Here is a 16,310-nt window from a genome sequence, read left to right as displayed (position 1 = left end):
GCTGATTAGGTAGAAAGCAGTGCCAGGTGCCACTCATGCTGGTTTTCAATCTTAAATAGCTTATTTAAACACGTCGCAGATTTTTCTTGGCGCATTGTTAGACTTTAAAGTAAAATAACCGCCAAAATTAAATTAAAACTAACGCGTGGCTGTATTACGGGTTGCCTGTAACCCCCCCAGGTTGAAGATAATAAACACGGCGTGCGTGATCAACCAGACATAAACAATTGTTAAAAATTCTACAGCAATTTTTAATAAATGAATTAGTAAATTGTCCTAATTACAATATAACATACATATTAAAATAATTTTATAATTATTTCATTGTTCGACTTTACATCTCTACAGCATGTTCCGCCATCTAGCTGTAGTCAGTTAAAACATCGATGCTACACAACTCATGTAGAAATCTGCTCAATCATATCCCTATTCTTGTCTTATCCACATATTTCAAGGACTAAAAAGGGACAGAATGATTAAATTGCGAAATTCTAATTATTTTAAGCCAAACAATTGTCACTAGTGTCATTGGTTTGTCATAAAAAATCGCCTAAATTGTTGTTGGTCAACTGATAATTATCTGTTAAGTGTGATTTAACTTTTTAATCATCTTAAAGTACTGTTTCGGTACTGTTTTAGTTGGTTTTTTTAAATAATGAACGAATCGGATTTTATAGATATCAGTAAAATTGAAGGATTTGTTTCGTTTTTAGCCAGTGTAAGTACGATTTTAGTTTCGCATATCAGTTAGTATCCATCCTCACATTGCTTATCAAAATCACTGAAAAACCGGTTTTAATTAGAACATTTTGTGCAATTCTTAACATGTCTACATAATGAAAACAAAATTAGACCTTCAGGGTTATTCATAGACTGAAAACATTATTTTTCCAACCCATATTGAGCAACCATTAAAATGTATCTTGAATTCCACCTTTTAATTACTCGCCTTTATATTTCTCAATCCTGGATAAGTCTGTTTACCACTAGCATTAACCACGTATTTTCCATTTATCATAATTTCTCGCCAAAAAAGCTTTTCTCAGTGTTTTTTTACGACTTAAGATTATCATAGAGTAGAAGAGATCACCTCATTTGTAATATGTTATAGTCATTGATGCTCCTTCTTTAGTTGATAACCTTTCCATAAAATATTGAGAATTGTAAATATACATCTTACAAAAGTAGTTGAGACAACATACATTTTTCAGTCATTTTTCAGAAGCTCTTATTTTGTAAATTTGTTGACTTGTGTCAGTCTATGTCACTGTTTATGAGAGACATAGTCTCTCAGTCACAATTTAATTTTTTTTAAATAGCACAAAATATTCCCTGTATATAAGGTAGTTAAATAAAAAATGACAACTTTTTGAAAACACTCTGTAATATTTTTAATTGCCAAGAAAACCAAAATCTGCCAAGCATGTCCTAAGATATCAGCCAAAGTTACTAATAGCAAATTCAGTGAGAGTTCTCAAATAATAGTAGCTACCAAATGCAGTGGATTAAAAATTGATCATTTTCCATGAAATTTTTCTTTTAATGATCCTTTGACTGATGAGTATTTGCCAATGATTCCAAAAGAAGTGGATTTTTAAAATCTTTTCTGTTCAGGAATGTCAGACAAGAAGTTTCCAAAGCACAAGGTCTGACAAAACACCTGATAATGTGTCTTTTACTATGTTCGTGAGCAATTCATAAAAGTAAATTCCCCCATCTTGAATTTAGATTGATTGGAAGGATCCATGGCTTATTGGCCTCTTCACTTTCCATCTCTCAATATTCATGATGGCCCTCTTCACTAGGAACTATGGAAACTTCCAGGCCTTACTATTCTTCATACTATGTAAGTCATTGCCCATGTGAGAGCCCAAGGAGACACTAAATTATTCCAGTACTGCTGGTATATTTCTCGGAAAATATCAACACCATGGCCTCATCTCACTGGAAATTATTCTCACGACAGCAATACTTTGACAGCAATGGATTGTTTATCTCTGTAGTATTTTCAATGCCCATCCTCATCAACTGCATGTTAATGGTTGTAAGTGTCTTTCAGACCCATGAGGGTTGGGTTATCACTAAAGATCTTTTTCAAGGGGAATTGGCTGTATCAATCCACACAATTGATGACCACTTTGAAAACTGCACAGTTGAAGGAGAAACTGAAAAAAGAAAAGGATCTTAAGGTGTCAAGTAAATCTAAAAAGGAGTAAATATCTATCTCTAAAGGGTAGTTGAGGCATTCTGAGACCTTTAATTAGTTACCTATAATTTTATAATGATGAGGTGTAAGGCTTGTTTTAGAGGCAAAAACTGGGTTTTAATTGGGACTGATAATAAGAGGATGGGCAATATTTTTGTACTTATATATTTAAGGTAGTTTTAAGTGCTTTGTGTAATGTTGTGAAGAGAAGAGAAAGATTTTAGTTTGTTCCTGCATATTTGTTGGTGCCATAAGCTTTTAAGTTTGTTTTGTAAATGTTTTAGGTTTTATGAAAGGTAATTGCAAAACTTATATGACTTATTAGTATTTACTAGTCAGAACTACTTATTTTGGTGCCCTTTTTTAAAATATCTCTGATTGTTTAAGACAACTACTAAAGTTGTCAGTAAATAATCTTGGAACTCTGATATAAAGATTTAAAGTTGTGAATATTTGATATATAGATATTAAAGCATATTTGTAAGTAATTATAAGGACAAAAAATATATTTGCTTTTAATATGTAATAATTTTACAGGAATTGTGGTTCATATTACGCCTTAACGTTGCCGTGTTTTCAACTTAAATAATTAACTTTGCAATTATCTAAGTTGTAAATGGCTTATAGGTATATGTATATATTATAATATAACAATGTTTCAAAGGAATCTCCATTTTGATTTATAATAACTCAGATGTAGCAAAAACGCTCCTTAGTAACGACGTCAAAAAGACGTGTACAAGCCCCCATGTGCCAGCACTGTGTTTTTGGCAATTTTAACATGATTCCCTGGGGAACATTCTGTTCCCTAGAATACAAAACTGGGCACCAGGAGACTTGAATTATCATCTCTTGCTTTCTATAGAAGAGAGAGAGCCCAAGTACAATTCTGTTTCTACTTAAAAGGGCAGTTTCTGCCCAACAGCAGAAATTATTTCTTAAAAAATTTATTATATTAGAGAATGCAGAGATTATTGCATAGAATTTGAGTGCTCACCAACATCTGTTTCAATCAGAGGAGTGTGAAAGGAAATAGATTGATATTTGACTCAAGCACATTGGCCTGATGAAGAAGTTGGGATTTTCAGAAACAGAAAAACATTTCCGCAAAGGTTTTAGAGAAAAACGCCCAAGATTATTAAAACTGAAGTGGATCAAACACTGGCGGTTCCTACTGTTCAATTTTAATGTTTTTGATATTAAGTACTCTCGCTTTCTTTTTCAACAAATTGTCATTGTTGAAAAAAATTTATTGACTATTACCAAAATTATTCCTAACTTCTCGACAATTTTCATTCGCCATTGTCAAGATTATTGCCCTTCTTTGACTATGTTAGTAATATTCGTTTAATTACTATTAGATAGGTGGCGCCACGGTAAGAAAGACAATCTGTCATGACGTTTAAGGTTGTGTGATTATTTTTTTCTGTAAAATTTTAGATATTTTCCCTGTTAAAACCAGAAACAATTAATTATTTCCAAGTATCTTTGTAAAGTAGTGTTTGATCTTTAAGTAGAATCAAAATCTAAATCTCATTTTTACAAATTTCTGCCCAAGATCGGCTGCAAAATGCCTCCGGTGGACAAAACCCCTAATGTCTTCACTAGTAATTTTGAGCTGTGCTACTCCCTGAAGGCTTTTAATAGAATCCCCGTGTCTGAATACATCTCCAAGAAGACCGGCCTGACGGTCTGCATAGCCCAAGTGGATGGACCAGTGGTTAATGGCTATTTTTGCTTAGGTTCGATATAACCTCCAAATCCTTTTTTGTCAGCTTATTTTATCCCTAATTAGCTACCGAAGCCTTTGACGATGATGGCCTGCCCCATACTTTGGAGCACCTCATATTTTTAGGCAGCGAAACCTACCCTTACAAAGGTGTCCTTGATTTATTGGCTAATAGGTGTCTAGCTTCAGGTACCAATGCCTGGACTGATATAGATCACACCTGTTACACCATGGAGACTGCTGGATCTGAGGGCTTTTGTTCCCTAATGCCCATTTTCCTAGAACATATTCTTTACCCCATTTTGAGTGTATGTAGTATGTGTGTGTAATTGAATCTAAAATAAGGAAAGAATATTCCAGGAAGAGGCATTTATAACTGAGGTCCACCATATTACGGGAGATGGGGAGGATGCAGGGGTGGTTTATTGTGAAATGCAAGGACGTGAAAACTCTGCTGAATCTCGAATGCATTTGGCAATTGCCAAAAACATTTACCCAGGACATTGTGGCTATTCTTCTGAGACTGGGGGTATTATGAGAAACTTGAGAGAATCTACTAGCAACAGCAAAGTATGAGCTTGTAATAGTTGTTTATTTCACTGCTAAATTTGAAGTTTCAGGTTAGGGCTTACCATAAAGAATTTTATCGGCCTGAGAATTTGAAAGTTATAATTACTGGGCAAATAAGTCCAGAAGATGTGTTTAGAGCTTTAGAACCTTTGGAACAGCAAATTGTCTCAAAGGTAATTATACAGTGTTGATTTAAATAGCTCATATATGCTATTCCAGGTAATTAAAAATCAGATAGTGCCAGGAAAGTAAATTGTTTTGCCCCTGTATAAATAATAAATAGTGACAGTAACTAAATTTAACATAAAAAAAGGTTCAGAATCTAACAAGTATTAAATTTTAGTAGACAGGTACCCAAGAAAGTTTTAAATATCTGCAGTCGACCCTAAAACCTATAACTGAGCACTAATTCAGTATTAATTTCAATTTAAAAACAGTTTGATTTTTCTGCAAAATTGTATAGAAATTTGTTGGTATGTTTTTTTATAATTGAGTGATGATAACAACAGAATATCAATTTCTAACATATTTGTTATTCATACAGGGATTAAAATTTTAATTTACATGCCATTACTAAATTTTTAATACATTGGAACAGCTTATGCTATATTTAAGGTTTCTTTCCTCTTAATTTACTGTCTGTCTAAAGGGGGACCGAGGACCATTTGAGCGACCCTGGCAATCACCAGTTCCTGGCCTTGAATCCTCAAAAGATCTCAAAATTAAATATCCCTCAGATGATGAGGACAATGGTCTTTATTCCATGGTCTGGCGGGGACCTTCTTGCGTCTCCGACTTATACCATGTAACTGCATGCTCGCTTTTACTCAAGTATTTCACTGAAAATTCCGTGTCTCCCCTTCCAAAGGTTTTTGTGGAGATTGAGGACCCTTTTGCGAGCAATGTAAGTTTTTATTTCTTTTTTTAATAATGACCAAAGAGATTTAATTCATTAGATTTGCTACAACTTGTATGAAAACGCGGAAACTTGCTTTTATGTAATATTTGAAGATGTACCAATTAGCAAAGTAGATAAAGTCAAACAGAATTTGCAAGGGGAACTAAAGAGAATACTGAGTAATCAGGACATTAATATGCAAACTTTGGAGAGTATAATAAATAAATATAAACTGGAGAATATTAGTAACATTGAAAATAGTCCGCATCAATCTATTGCTTTCATGATTATCGGGCATATGTTATATGGGAATACTAAAGCGGATGTGAGTTGTGAAAGATTTACCTGTTTGGAGAGTAATTTATTGGTTAAATTGCAGCTAGAGCAGCGAGTTAATCCTCTTGAAGACTTAAATAAATTGTTAAAGGAACCAAAAAGCTTTTGGCTTGAGATTTTGGATAAATATTTTGTCAGCAATAATTACATTTCGGTTGAGTGTTACCCCAGTAAGAAGGAACAGCAAAAGATGGCTAAGGAAGAGAGAGAAAGAATAGAAAAACAGAGAGAAAATTTGGGAGAAGTAGGACTGAAGAACAGAAAACTTGCTCTGGAAAAAGCACTTGAATTTAATGACCGACAGCCTCCGGCGGAAATGTTAACTTCAGTCCCAATTCCCAGCATTGAATCCATTAAATTTCACAATATTTCAAGGTTTAGGAGCGATAATATCGACAAGAGGTTGGATTTGTCGAAGACCTCAATTTTCACATATTTCGATGATTTGAAGACTAGTTTTGTTTATGTAGGTGATAATCTAATAAAAACCCTACTTTAGCAGTGTGTTATTCAGGTTTTTTGCAGCTCTACGCAATTATGGACACATCAAATATACCCTCAAACCTAAGAATCTATCTACCGCTTCTTTTAGAGAGTTTATTGGAGCTCCCAATTGAACGAAAGGGGGTTATAGTCCCTTATGAGCAAGTAGTTGCACAATTGAACGATGATACAGTGTGCAGCAACACTTCTTTAGGTATCTTTCCTAAGTTCTGAAGAAAACTTATTTAAATTAGACATGTTTTAGGATTGGGGGCGGGGGGTTTGTTCACCTGTGGTAGCTACTCTCAATCAGTGACTCTCTCTTTGCAATTAGAGACTAGTAAGTACCAAAAGGGCCTCAATTGGATTGAGGATTTGCTGTATCACACGCAATTCACGGCGGAAAGACTGAAAGTGATCGCTCTGAAGATGAGCAATGCGGTGGCTCAATCTAAACGTAGTGGCAGGAATGTGGCCTCATATGCCATGAAAAATTTGTGGTATTCTAAAGGTAATACGGAAAAATTAGAGGTTTAGGTACTTTAAACGTTTTATGTAGATAGCAACGTTTATGCCAATGGGATGCTAGTTCAAAGCAAATTCTTGATTGAAGTGATTGATAAATTGAGTTCCGATGGTGCTAATGAAGTTCTAGTGAACTTGGAAAATCTAAGAATGGCCTTGACAGGTTCCGGAGATATAATTTTATATATTGCGGGCAGTTTAGACAACATTGGAGACGTTTCTGGACCTTTGAATAATTTTTTGAATTGCAATAGTCGGGAATTGCGGCCGTAAGAATCTTCAGTTGACGTTAATACTGGAAGCTATGGAGGAACTTTTAGGCTAAAAGCAATTCCAGACTTTACATTGCTGAGTAATCCAGAGCGAGCCCCCATTCCGGGTTGCATTATCGGATTGGGCTGCATAGAATCATCGTTTTACTATCAAACCTCTAAATGTTTAACTTCCTTTGATGACCCGGATTTGCCTGCCCTAATGCTCTATGTCCAGTATTTGATTCAGGCAGAGGTTGTATTTTTTATATTTGATAGAATTATTTATTAAGAAAATTATTATAGGGCCCCATGTGGAAGCAAATCCGAGGCAAAGGCTACGCCTACCACTACAGAATCCTCGTTAAAGTCTCCGAAGGCCTTATTTATTTAATCTTAGGACGGGCCACTAACGTTTTAGGAGCCTATAAGGAGTCCAAGGAAATTGTAGACAATCAATTGTTGAAAAAAGAGTGGGATCCCACCTTAATAGAGTCAGCGAAAAGTTCCCTGGTTTTCAGTATTATCGAAGAAGAGAAGACTATAGGGAGCGTAGTAGGGCTGTCGCTTCGCAGCTATTTTCAAGGTGTAGACTACACTTACAACAGGAGATTGCTGGAAGCACTAAATAAGGTGACCGTAGAAGATTTGAATGGTGTTGGAGAGCGGCATATGGCACGTCTTTTCGACGCCAAAACAGCTAAGACGGCTCTGGTTAGCGACCCTGCGAAACTGCAAGATACCGCCGAAGGCTTGAAGAAGTATTTTATCAATAAAAAAATGGGGAGAGACTCAAATTCGTTATTTTTAGGTTCGGCTTGGAACTAACTATTTCACCGTCTTTGGAGGAAAGTTACTTGAACTCGGCAGGAAATTAATTTTTTCTAGCACTTATTGTACTTTATATGATAATATTATAAGCGCAAAAGAGTTCTTTTGAATGTTATTTATTAAAAATGCACTATACCTTTTGATTGTATGTTCATTTCCAATACTTTCATAAACAGATTCCCTTCACCATTGTCAAAAATTTTCAAGGTTGTATGCTTTCAGCTCTAACTTCGTCTGAAGCAAAAGTTAATATTGTGACAGATAATCCAAGGGATATTCTACTTTAAATCTTTAATTTAAATTTTACGTCGGGTTTAAACATTAACTATTTACGGCATACAAAGTTAATGTGATTTTAGCAAATTACTGGAATTATATTTAAATACAAACCAAATCGCCGCCGTTGAATCAGTTTGTGCATTCATGTAGTTTTCTTCAATTGTCAAAAATTTGCAAGATCGATGGAAAAAAATTAGAGTCAGCACAAAAAAGCTCATGCTCCTGACAACTTTCACGTATTGTTTTGATTTAACAACTATGATGTTCAATATTTAATTCAGACAGAGATTATATTTGTTTAGAAAAGTACGATAGAGCTTCATATGTTCTAGGAGTATATGAGGAATCCTAGAAAATTATAGGCAACTAATTGTGAAGAAGAGAGTAGGATCACACCTTAATTGGCTAATAGTTCCCTAGATTTTAGTACTCAGCATTATTGAGTATTTTAAGAGATTAACAGAGTAGCTTACAAATGGACTGCTGGCACTGCTTAACAATGCTTTATTGTTTAAGCTTATGCAAAGCAATTCCGTTTTTTTTTAATTATTTAAATTGTAATGTTTAAATGCCAATTCAACGATTTGAGGTAGCCAATATGTAATTTTTAAATTTTACTGCATCAGCAACGCACTACTCTTTACAATTTTCATATATGTATCACCCATACTGTCAAGATTTTTCAAGATCTATGGAGAAAGTTAAAATAAGCACACAAAATCCCATGCAAATTCTTCGGATAGCGACAAAAAGATACATAGAGTTAATCAAATTCCATTCAACTAATATCACAACTTAATGACGCCAAACGACTTCGTAAATAAATAATTAATTAAGCAAGATAGGTAAAATGTCAGCTTCGATGATGCGGGTGACCTTAAACAAAACTTGTATCCAATAAACCACGAACATAGGGCGTTGATCAAGTTCTTTGCTGTTTATCATCGAAAGTCTGACCGATAACAGATTAAAGAACGAAGTAATCCAAGAGATGCCTTTGGTATTTTTTCGATATTTTGTTGTACGTGTTTTATATGTATAGATATATCTGTGTGAACACATATCTACATAACCACATCATATATTTGCTATTTCCGTTGAATGCATTATTTTACGTTGAACAGAATATTTTCCTATAAAAAGCTATTATATTAACGTATAACGTTATAGTAACATAATAAGAACGTGCAACATATAACGGTGTTTACCTTCAAACAATCGATTATCAACGATGTTAATTAACCAAAACCCAAAGTACAAGTGGTAGTAGCTACCAATTATGGCGGATTGAATAACATGGAGGTATTTATACCAAAGTTGTGCTGGTTCGTAACTACATACTCATACGTACTTCCAGGCTTCTCTGATGTGTAGCCTGTGCCTATTCATAAAGCTTTTCACGAATTTATAGAAAGTGCACTGTATAATCCAGTCGCAAATTCTCTTGATTATTTATCTACTTAGCGATGTAGAAAGCATGCAGTTTAGATTTTTATTTTCAGCTGAAACGGACAAGTGCGTTTTGCTGTTTTAATTTCATGCGTCAAGTTCCTTTTGTGCGATAACTAGGATTTCATATTTTATGTTACGTAAGAAGAAATAAAAATAATAATAAAAAAGCACGGAAGGGAATTAAGGTCGTCTAAAGCAAACAGCAACTTTTTTACAGTTCCACATATTGAACTTATCTATTGGTCATTTTATTGCCTTGGAACTAATAGCAGAGGTACTGGTAACGATTAGCTCGTCTTTCTGTTGCCTCTTGTCGTTATAATATAAGCTCGAAGCACTTATTTGCGCTGGTACTGTCTTACATTCTCAGTCGTGAAAGTACCAGTTAATATCGCAACAACCTGATGTACGCTTAGTCTGCTTTATTATGTTTGTTCTTACAAATAAGTTAGTTGTGGATAGTTCGAGTGCTTGGAAGATTACCTGGTAAAATGCGTGAAACTCGACAAGATACTGCAGTGAACGGAAATAGCAAGGTATGGAAATGATTTGTAAATGTGTTACAAATGTAATAGAAGTTGGAAGCTTTGGGAATACTCCGAAGAATGCGTTTGAAGTGCACTTATCTGGCTCGGGTTTAAGCCTCAATAACTCAATTCTTTCATATGAAAAACCCATTTTGCTCCATAGCTAACTCCATTTGTTCAATTCCAGTAATCGAGCCTAAATTGTTATGTTTATCTCGAAGGATGTGGGAATTTCACCAATCAATAGTTTAAGTTAAGAAAATCTAACAAAATTAAATTAACACCCTGTAACTCATAGTTGTAACAATTTTGGTCACCCTGTATATGGCGCTCTATACCACTATCAACAAGCAATTTCTTAACTTACAATAATTCTGCAATAATTTGAACAAAAATAAGTAGAAACTAGAATTAGGAATCGTAAACTATGAAGGAAACATGGAAAATTATGTTATCTGCACGCGAATTTATACATGCAGTGAAACGTTACATAAAAACTTCACGTAGATAATATACGCAAACTTTCAAATTGACAACGCACGAGCAACTTATGCTCAATTCTTATCTGTGTTCAGCTTAAAACAGGTTTTTACCTCTGACTCGATACCTTAAGTAATACAGTAACGTTTAATTTTTAAAATTTAACTGAAGACCTGCCAAGCAGCTCACTCAATGTGGTTTGAATATACAAAGCAACTGGCGTGCAGCTGTCAATGTCGTTGTCAAAGTGACACATGAAACATTTGTTTACATTTATTTTGGTGGTTTATTTTGATTTCGCTTAATTAATTTATTCAGGTACTTATATCGGGTACCGCGTCACGTGAAGACGACGTCGAAAGCGGGCCCCGGGTCACCACTGCCAAAGGTAATACTATCACCAACGTCAGCACGAATCGAAAAGTCCGCAAAAGTCGGTCAGTGCGCGTTTTGATTCGCCGTTTGCTGGTCATGACCGTGGTATTAGCGGTGCTCACAGGCCTGAGTTCCCTTTGCTGTTACCTTTTCGGATGGAAGTTCCTGGCTCAATTGGTCGTGGTGGCACTGGTGGCCTACCTGGCTGCTGGGCATTGGAGGTGGCTCTATGTGGCCATCATTACTGCTCCCAGGGATATCCGGTAAGAGAGATTTGCTACGGAAACTGGTTATGTAGGCCTCTAGGTCAAAGGCGAGTTTAAGACAGTAAATCTTAGTGGCACTATGTTTCCTGGTTTCTCAATTATTATATCTTTACTTTCAGAGCCCTATATCGCTACGTCAGGCTTCTAATACAAGTTAAATATTTGTACCGAGAAGATTATCCACTATGGAAGATATTTGAGAAAAATGTTAAGAGACACCCTCATAAACCTGCTGTCTTATTTGAGGATCAAGAATGGTCTTTTATACAAGTATGCATTTTTCCTTTTCAAGTCTTAAAGTACAGACCTTTTTATTTGTGTCATGCATAAAATTGATACCAGAATAGTGGAACATTTTACTGCCAATTATCAATGAAAGTAATTATTGATAGACATATTCATTAATAAATTCTTGTAATATAGAGAAATTTATAAATTGGTGTTACTTCAAAGTTGATTATATGCCAATGGAAATCCTGATTGTTGCCACAATCAGATTAAGCCATAGAATATTTTTATCGTAAATTTACCATGATATGCTTGAACACCTAGTTTAGAAATTTAAATTAGGAGGCTGATGAAAATAATCAATAGGTATAATGAATTATAATCCTGAACTATGGCCTTTATCTATTTAATTTATGATGACATAATAATTCTAAGGACCTGCATTTACTTAGAAATTTACTTTTTAATCACCATATTTAGCATTCTAAGAAATTACCCGACTTCTAATCCACAGGTGGAAGAATACAGTAATAAAATAGCCAACATATTCAAGAGTCATGGTTACAAAAAAGGAGACCGAGTGGCCCTTTTCCTTGAAAACAAGCCTGAGTATGTGGGAATCTGGCTAGGATTGTCTAAATTAGGAGTGATTGTACCTCTAATAAATACAAACTTAAGACTGAATCCTTTAGTGCATTCCATCACTATAGCAAAGAGCCAAGCCGTTATATTTGGAGCTGAGCTCTCTGAAGGTAAGCCTTTATTTGCTGATAATCATTTATGATTTTTCAATAGCAATAATTTTTATTACCATATAGACTGAAGTATTTAAAATTATTTCAATTAAATGATAATTATTTGTTAGGGCGTAATTATTGTAGCGAAGCTTCAGGACATACACATTTATTATTATAGAACACTTATTTGGACTTTATCTTGTCCCCTTTTGGTGCTTTAAATTAAATTTATGTGACTACAACTATTTTGTAAATTTTAAAATAAAATGTGCCATAACATTTGATACGCAGTACACCATTGAACAATAATATCTCCTGAAGTAAATATACTTAGATTAAATAGATTTATTATGAGATGGTTTGAAACTGCCTTGCTGTGCTACCTATAAATTCTATTATGCCTGAATATCCCTTACAGTTTACCTATCAAATTCAATTTCATGAAGAAGACAGTCTTACCACCATGTGAGATTTTGTGAAAGTCCGACGGTTGAATTTGTAATCGTCGTATTTTTTGAAATCTTAGTCTTTCAGCTTTCGCTTAGAATATACTTGACCGTTCTATCATTCGCCTTGTACAGTGTCCATTTAGCGTTGTTAGCCGGACCAGTTTGCAAATGTGGTGTTAAAGTGATAGTAACCACTAGAGACACAATCTTATGATGTTTGCAATTGTTGTCTGTCGAGATTTACCAAATCTGTTATCCTCTTCTTAAGGGACGCTCTATTTCGGCGGTGTTCCTAATGTTTCTTGTGAGTGCTTAAACCTAAGTGAAACCAACAGGATGGAAACTAACAGAGAAGGGACAAGCAAAGGACTATTGTATTACTATGACTGGGTGCTATGGCTGAAGATAAGGGGGAACATGAAACTGATAGTATATGCTAAGAACTTGTCGGTGGTATTCAACATTAAGATCGGAGGAAACCTGCAGGGTTTAGAGCAGCTAGCCATGAAAAGACTGATAATAAAACTAGATTAGAAGACTTGCTGTTCTTAAGATTGAAGAAGAAAGGACGAAAGAAAAATATTAATTTAAGATCCCAATAAGGAAAACGACGAAAACTAGTACAGAAACAATTCCCAATTTTTGCAGTTCTAAAGAGGATTTTGAATAAGCATTAAATTGAGCATATCTACCTTAATTTAACCAAAGTTGAATGAATCTCTTATGGTTTAGTAAATACCCATTCTTTCCCACAAATTTGTAGCACTCTGATAAAAGCCTATTAAATCCTATTTAATTTAAATTAATTTTAACAACTTTAAAATTCTCAAAATTCTTCTTATAATATAAACATATAATTTCTAACCTTTACCTGATTCTTTATCTACAGTATTTGGTATTAATAGACAATTTTTAAGCCGTCAGTGACGTGCTGGACAAAGTCGAATCCAAAGTGGCCTTGTACCAGATCAACTGCAATAACAACGCAGGTCCCCAAGACGCAAGGTTCGAGAGCCTTGATTTGCTCTTGAAAGAAGCATCAATTGTAACACCGGAAATTAACGAAAAAGTGGGTCACCATGATCATTTGCTTTATATTTACACGTCTGGAACAACGGGATTACCCAAAGCGGCCGTTATCAGTACTTCTCGGTAGGTAGTAGTGGTTAGTAGGTTTAGTGTAAAAAAGCACATTTTAATAAGAGATTTCATTAGGTATTTTTTTATTGCCGGGGCCATGCATTGGTTATGCAATTTCCGTTCTTCGGACAGATTTTACTGCCCTCTGCCTCTCTACCATACGGCGGGTGGCTGCATGAGCATGGGGCAAATGCTCATTTACGGTTCGAGCATTGTGATTAGGAAGAAGTTTTCAGCTTCTTTGTACTTTTCAGAGTGTCGTAAATACAATTGCACTGTAAGACTTGAAATATATATATTGGGGGGTGGTCCTTAATAAATGAATTTCTCGTCTTAAGAAACCCTCAAATACAAAATTTCATAAAATTAGCTTGATGTAGACGAAAGTTATTGAAGAAAATATGATTTATTTTTTCAAATTTAACCCTGTATCTCGGTTATTATCAACTTTTGGTATAACATAAATTTATTTAAGTCGGATTATTTTTATACCAAGAATCCGCCTATCCTCTGTATCCCATTAAGGATCACCCTGTATATGACAGTAGGTATTGTCTGTTTTTTTTTAGGCTGCTCAATACATAGGAGAAATGTGTCGGTATATATTAGCTGTGCCTCCAAAACCTAGCGATACAGACCACAATTTAAGGTTGATTTTCGGGAACGGGCTACGCCCTCAGATCTGGAAAGAATTCATTGATAGATTTAATATTAAGGATGTTAAGGAATTTTACGGGGCTACAGAGGGAAATGCTAATATCGGTATATAACTTCTTTTTTTTAACGTCAAATATTATGTTGATATTTTTTTCAGTTAACTTAGATAACACGGTAGGATCTATCGGCTTCATATCCCGTATAATCCCTCAAGTGTACCCGATTTCTATTATAAAAGTGGATGAGCATGGGGAACCAATAAGGAACGCACGGGGGCTATGTCAAATTTGCAAACCCAACGAACCGGGTGTTTTTATCGGCAAAATAATCCCTAATAATCCCTCTAGGGCGTTTCTCGGCTACGTAGACGAGGAGGCTTCTAAGAAGAAGGTGGTCTATGACGTGTTTTCTAGAGGAGATAGCGCGTTCATTTCCGGGGACATTCTTATAGCCGACGAGCTCGGCAATTTATTTTTTAAGGATCGCACAGGGGATACTTTCAGGTGGAAAGGTGAAAATGTGTCCACTTCTGAGGTTGTTTTTTTTTTAACATAAAAACGTGAATTTTGATTTTTGTCTTCTGCAGGTTGAAGCAGTCATCAGCAACTTGGTAAATTATAAAGATGTAGTAGTTTATGGAGTGGAAATTCGTGGTATGGAGGGCAGGGCTGGAATGGCCGCCCTTTATGATCCTGAGGGTTCAGTGGATTTAAATCAACACTTTCTTTTCGGACTTAAAAAGTCGTTGCCGTCTTATGCTAGGCCGTTTTTTATTAGAATTCTCACAAAATTGGATCTTACAGGTGAAAAAAAACATATTTTTTAAATTATTTTGCATATATCTATTTCTTAATTTTTTTCTTAGGAACTTATAAAATGAAGAAAAATGATCTTCAAAAGGACAGTTTTGATCCCTCGAAAACAACAGATAGCATTTATTATTTAAGTTCTGAAGGCAAATACGAACTTGTCACCTCAGAAATTTTCGGCAAGATCAATTCAGGTGAGATCCGTGTTTAGGACTCTCAGTTTCACCCCCCCTTTTTAGGATGTAATTTAAGCGCAGACTGACGTAGTTTATAAGTAGATTTCCATGCAGAGAAATGGCTATTTTTCCAGGTGGATTTAAACATTAATCAAGTATGGTTGATCCATTACTGTACCTAAAAAATATCTATCATAGAAAAGTCGCTTGGCTTTTGGGTCCTTGATAACTCCGCTTCACGAAAGCTGTAACTTGCTTTGCTTATGTGCAAAGGAGTTATGATTATAGGTGTCTGTGGCTTCGAACCGAATTGAACTTTTTTTTTTACTAAATTTTTCAGAGATTTGATTAGATCAAAGCTCTCAGGCCCATCGACCTTTCTATGACAAACATTTGCTGGATGGTTACAGATCTGTTTTCCATTAGTTTAAGTCGTAAAGTCGGTATTCAGGCGCTCGAACAATATTCGACATACTGTGATTTTGTTGATTTTTTAACTACAATTTTTTAGAATTTTTGGTTTAGGGTAGGTGTTTTTTGTGCATGTTTTAGGTTTTGCAATTTTTTGTTAATTGTTTATAACGGGTTTAATCTAAAGACAGACATTTGTACTTTCTTAATTATTATTAAGTAGATAGTACGATTTTTACAAGTTAAAACGTAGAAAGGTTGATCAGTGGGAAATTATATTCGATTAGGACGGTATTAAGTATTTTATTTCTAGTTATTTGCAATGCGTATTTTCTAATAAAAAAGTTGTTAATGTCGAATCTGTTGGTTTTATTTACTGTTTTAAAGTCATTCAAGGTGTTGGCTGGGAAAATTTTAAAATGCTTTGAGGAGATTTTTAGCAAAAATTGTCGCTTAAAAAGGTGAATAAATTCAATTGAATCAATATTCAACGTG

General features: G+C 34.9%; 3 protein-coding genes across 3 annotated transcripts; all 3 read left to right on the top strand.

Annotated features, from left to right (window-relative positions):
* Positions 1-559: 559 nt before the first annotated feature.
* Positions 560-2,829, top strand: Tmem18 (transmembrane protein 18). The gene is made up of 4 exons (XM_066395167.1): positions 560-718; positions 1,729-1,846; positions 1,896-2,044; positions 2,100-2,829. The coding sequence occupies exons 1-4, from the start codon at positions 656-658 to the stop codon at positions 2,214-2,216; spliced, it is 447 nt and encodes a 148-aa protein (XP_066251264.1). The 5' UTR covers positions 560-655; the 3' UTR covers positions 2,217-2,829.
* An 825-nt stretch (positions 2,830-3,654) lies between these two features.
* Positions 3,655-7,969, top strand: LOC136412013 (uncharacterized protein C05D11.1-like). The gene is made up of 13 exons (XM_066394861.1): positions 3,655-3,948; positions 4,002-4,243; positions 4,296-4,505; positions 4,556-4,678; positions 5,155-5,409; positions 5,462-5,728; positions 5,783-6,205; positions 6,265-6,436; positions 6,488-6,733; positions 6,782-7,016; positions 7,068-7,254; positions 7,305-7,759; positions 7,810-7,969. The coding sequence occupies exons 1-13, from the start codon at positions 3,777-3,779 to the stop codon at positions 7,874-7,876; spliced, it is 3,054 nt and encodes a 1,017-aa protein (XP_066250958.1). The 5' UTR covers positions 3,655-3,776; the 3' UTR covers positions 7,877-7,969.
* Positions 7,970-9,904: 1,935 nt separating this feature from the next.
* Positions 9,905-16,090, top strand: Fatp1 (Fatty acid transport protein 1). Its single transcript, XM_066394862.1, has 10 exons — positions 9,905-10,096; positions 10,886-11,205; positions 11,328-11,478; positions 11,951-12,188; positions 13,540-13,774; positions 13,838-14,039; positions 14,332-14,524; positions 14,577-14,953; positions 15,006-15,222; positions 15,285-16,090. The coding sequence occupies exons 1-10, from the start codon at positions 10,052-10,054 to the stop codon at positions 15,437-15,439; spliced, it is 2,133 nt and encodes a 710-aa protein (XP_066250959.1). The 5' UTR covers positions 9,905-10,051; the 3' UTR covers positions 15,440-16,090.
* The last annotated feature ends 220 nt before the right edge of the window (positions 16,091-16,310 follow it).

This window comes from Euwallacea similis, chromosome 11 (assembly GCF_039881205.1).
Source record: "Euwallacea similis isolate ESF13 chromosome 11, ESF131.1, whole genome shotgun sequence".
Taxonomy (NCBI): Eukaryota; Metazoa; Arthropoda; class Insecta; order Coleoptera; family Curculionidae; genus Euwallacea; species Euwallacea similis.
This window is presented reverse-complemented; position numbering and strand designations above follow the sequence as displayed.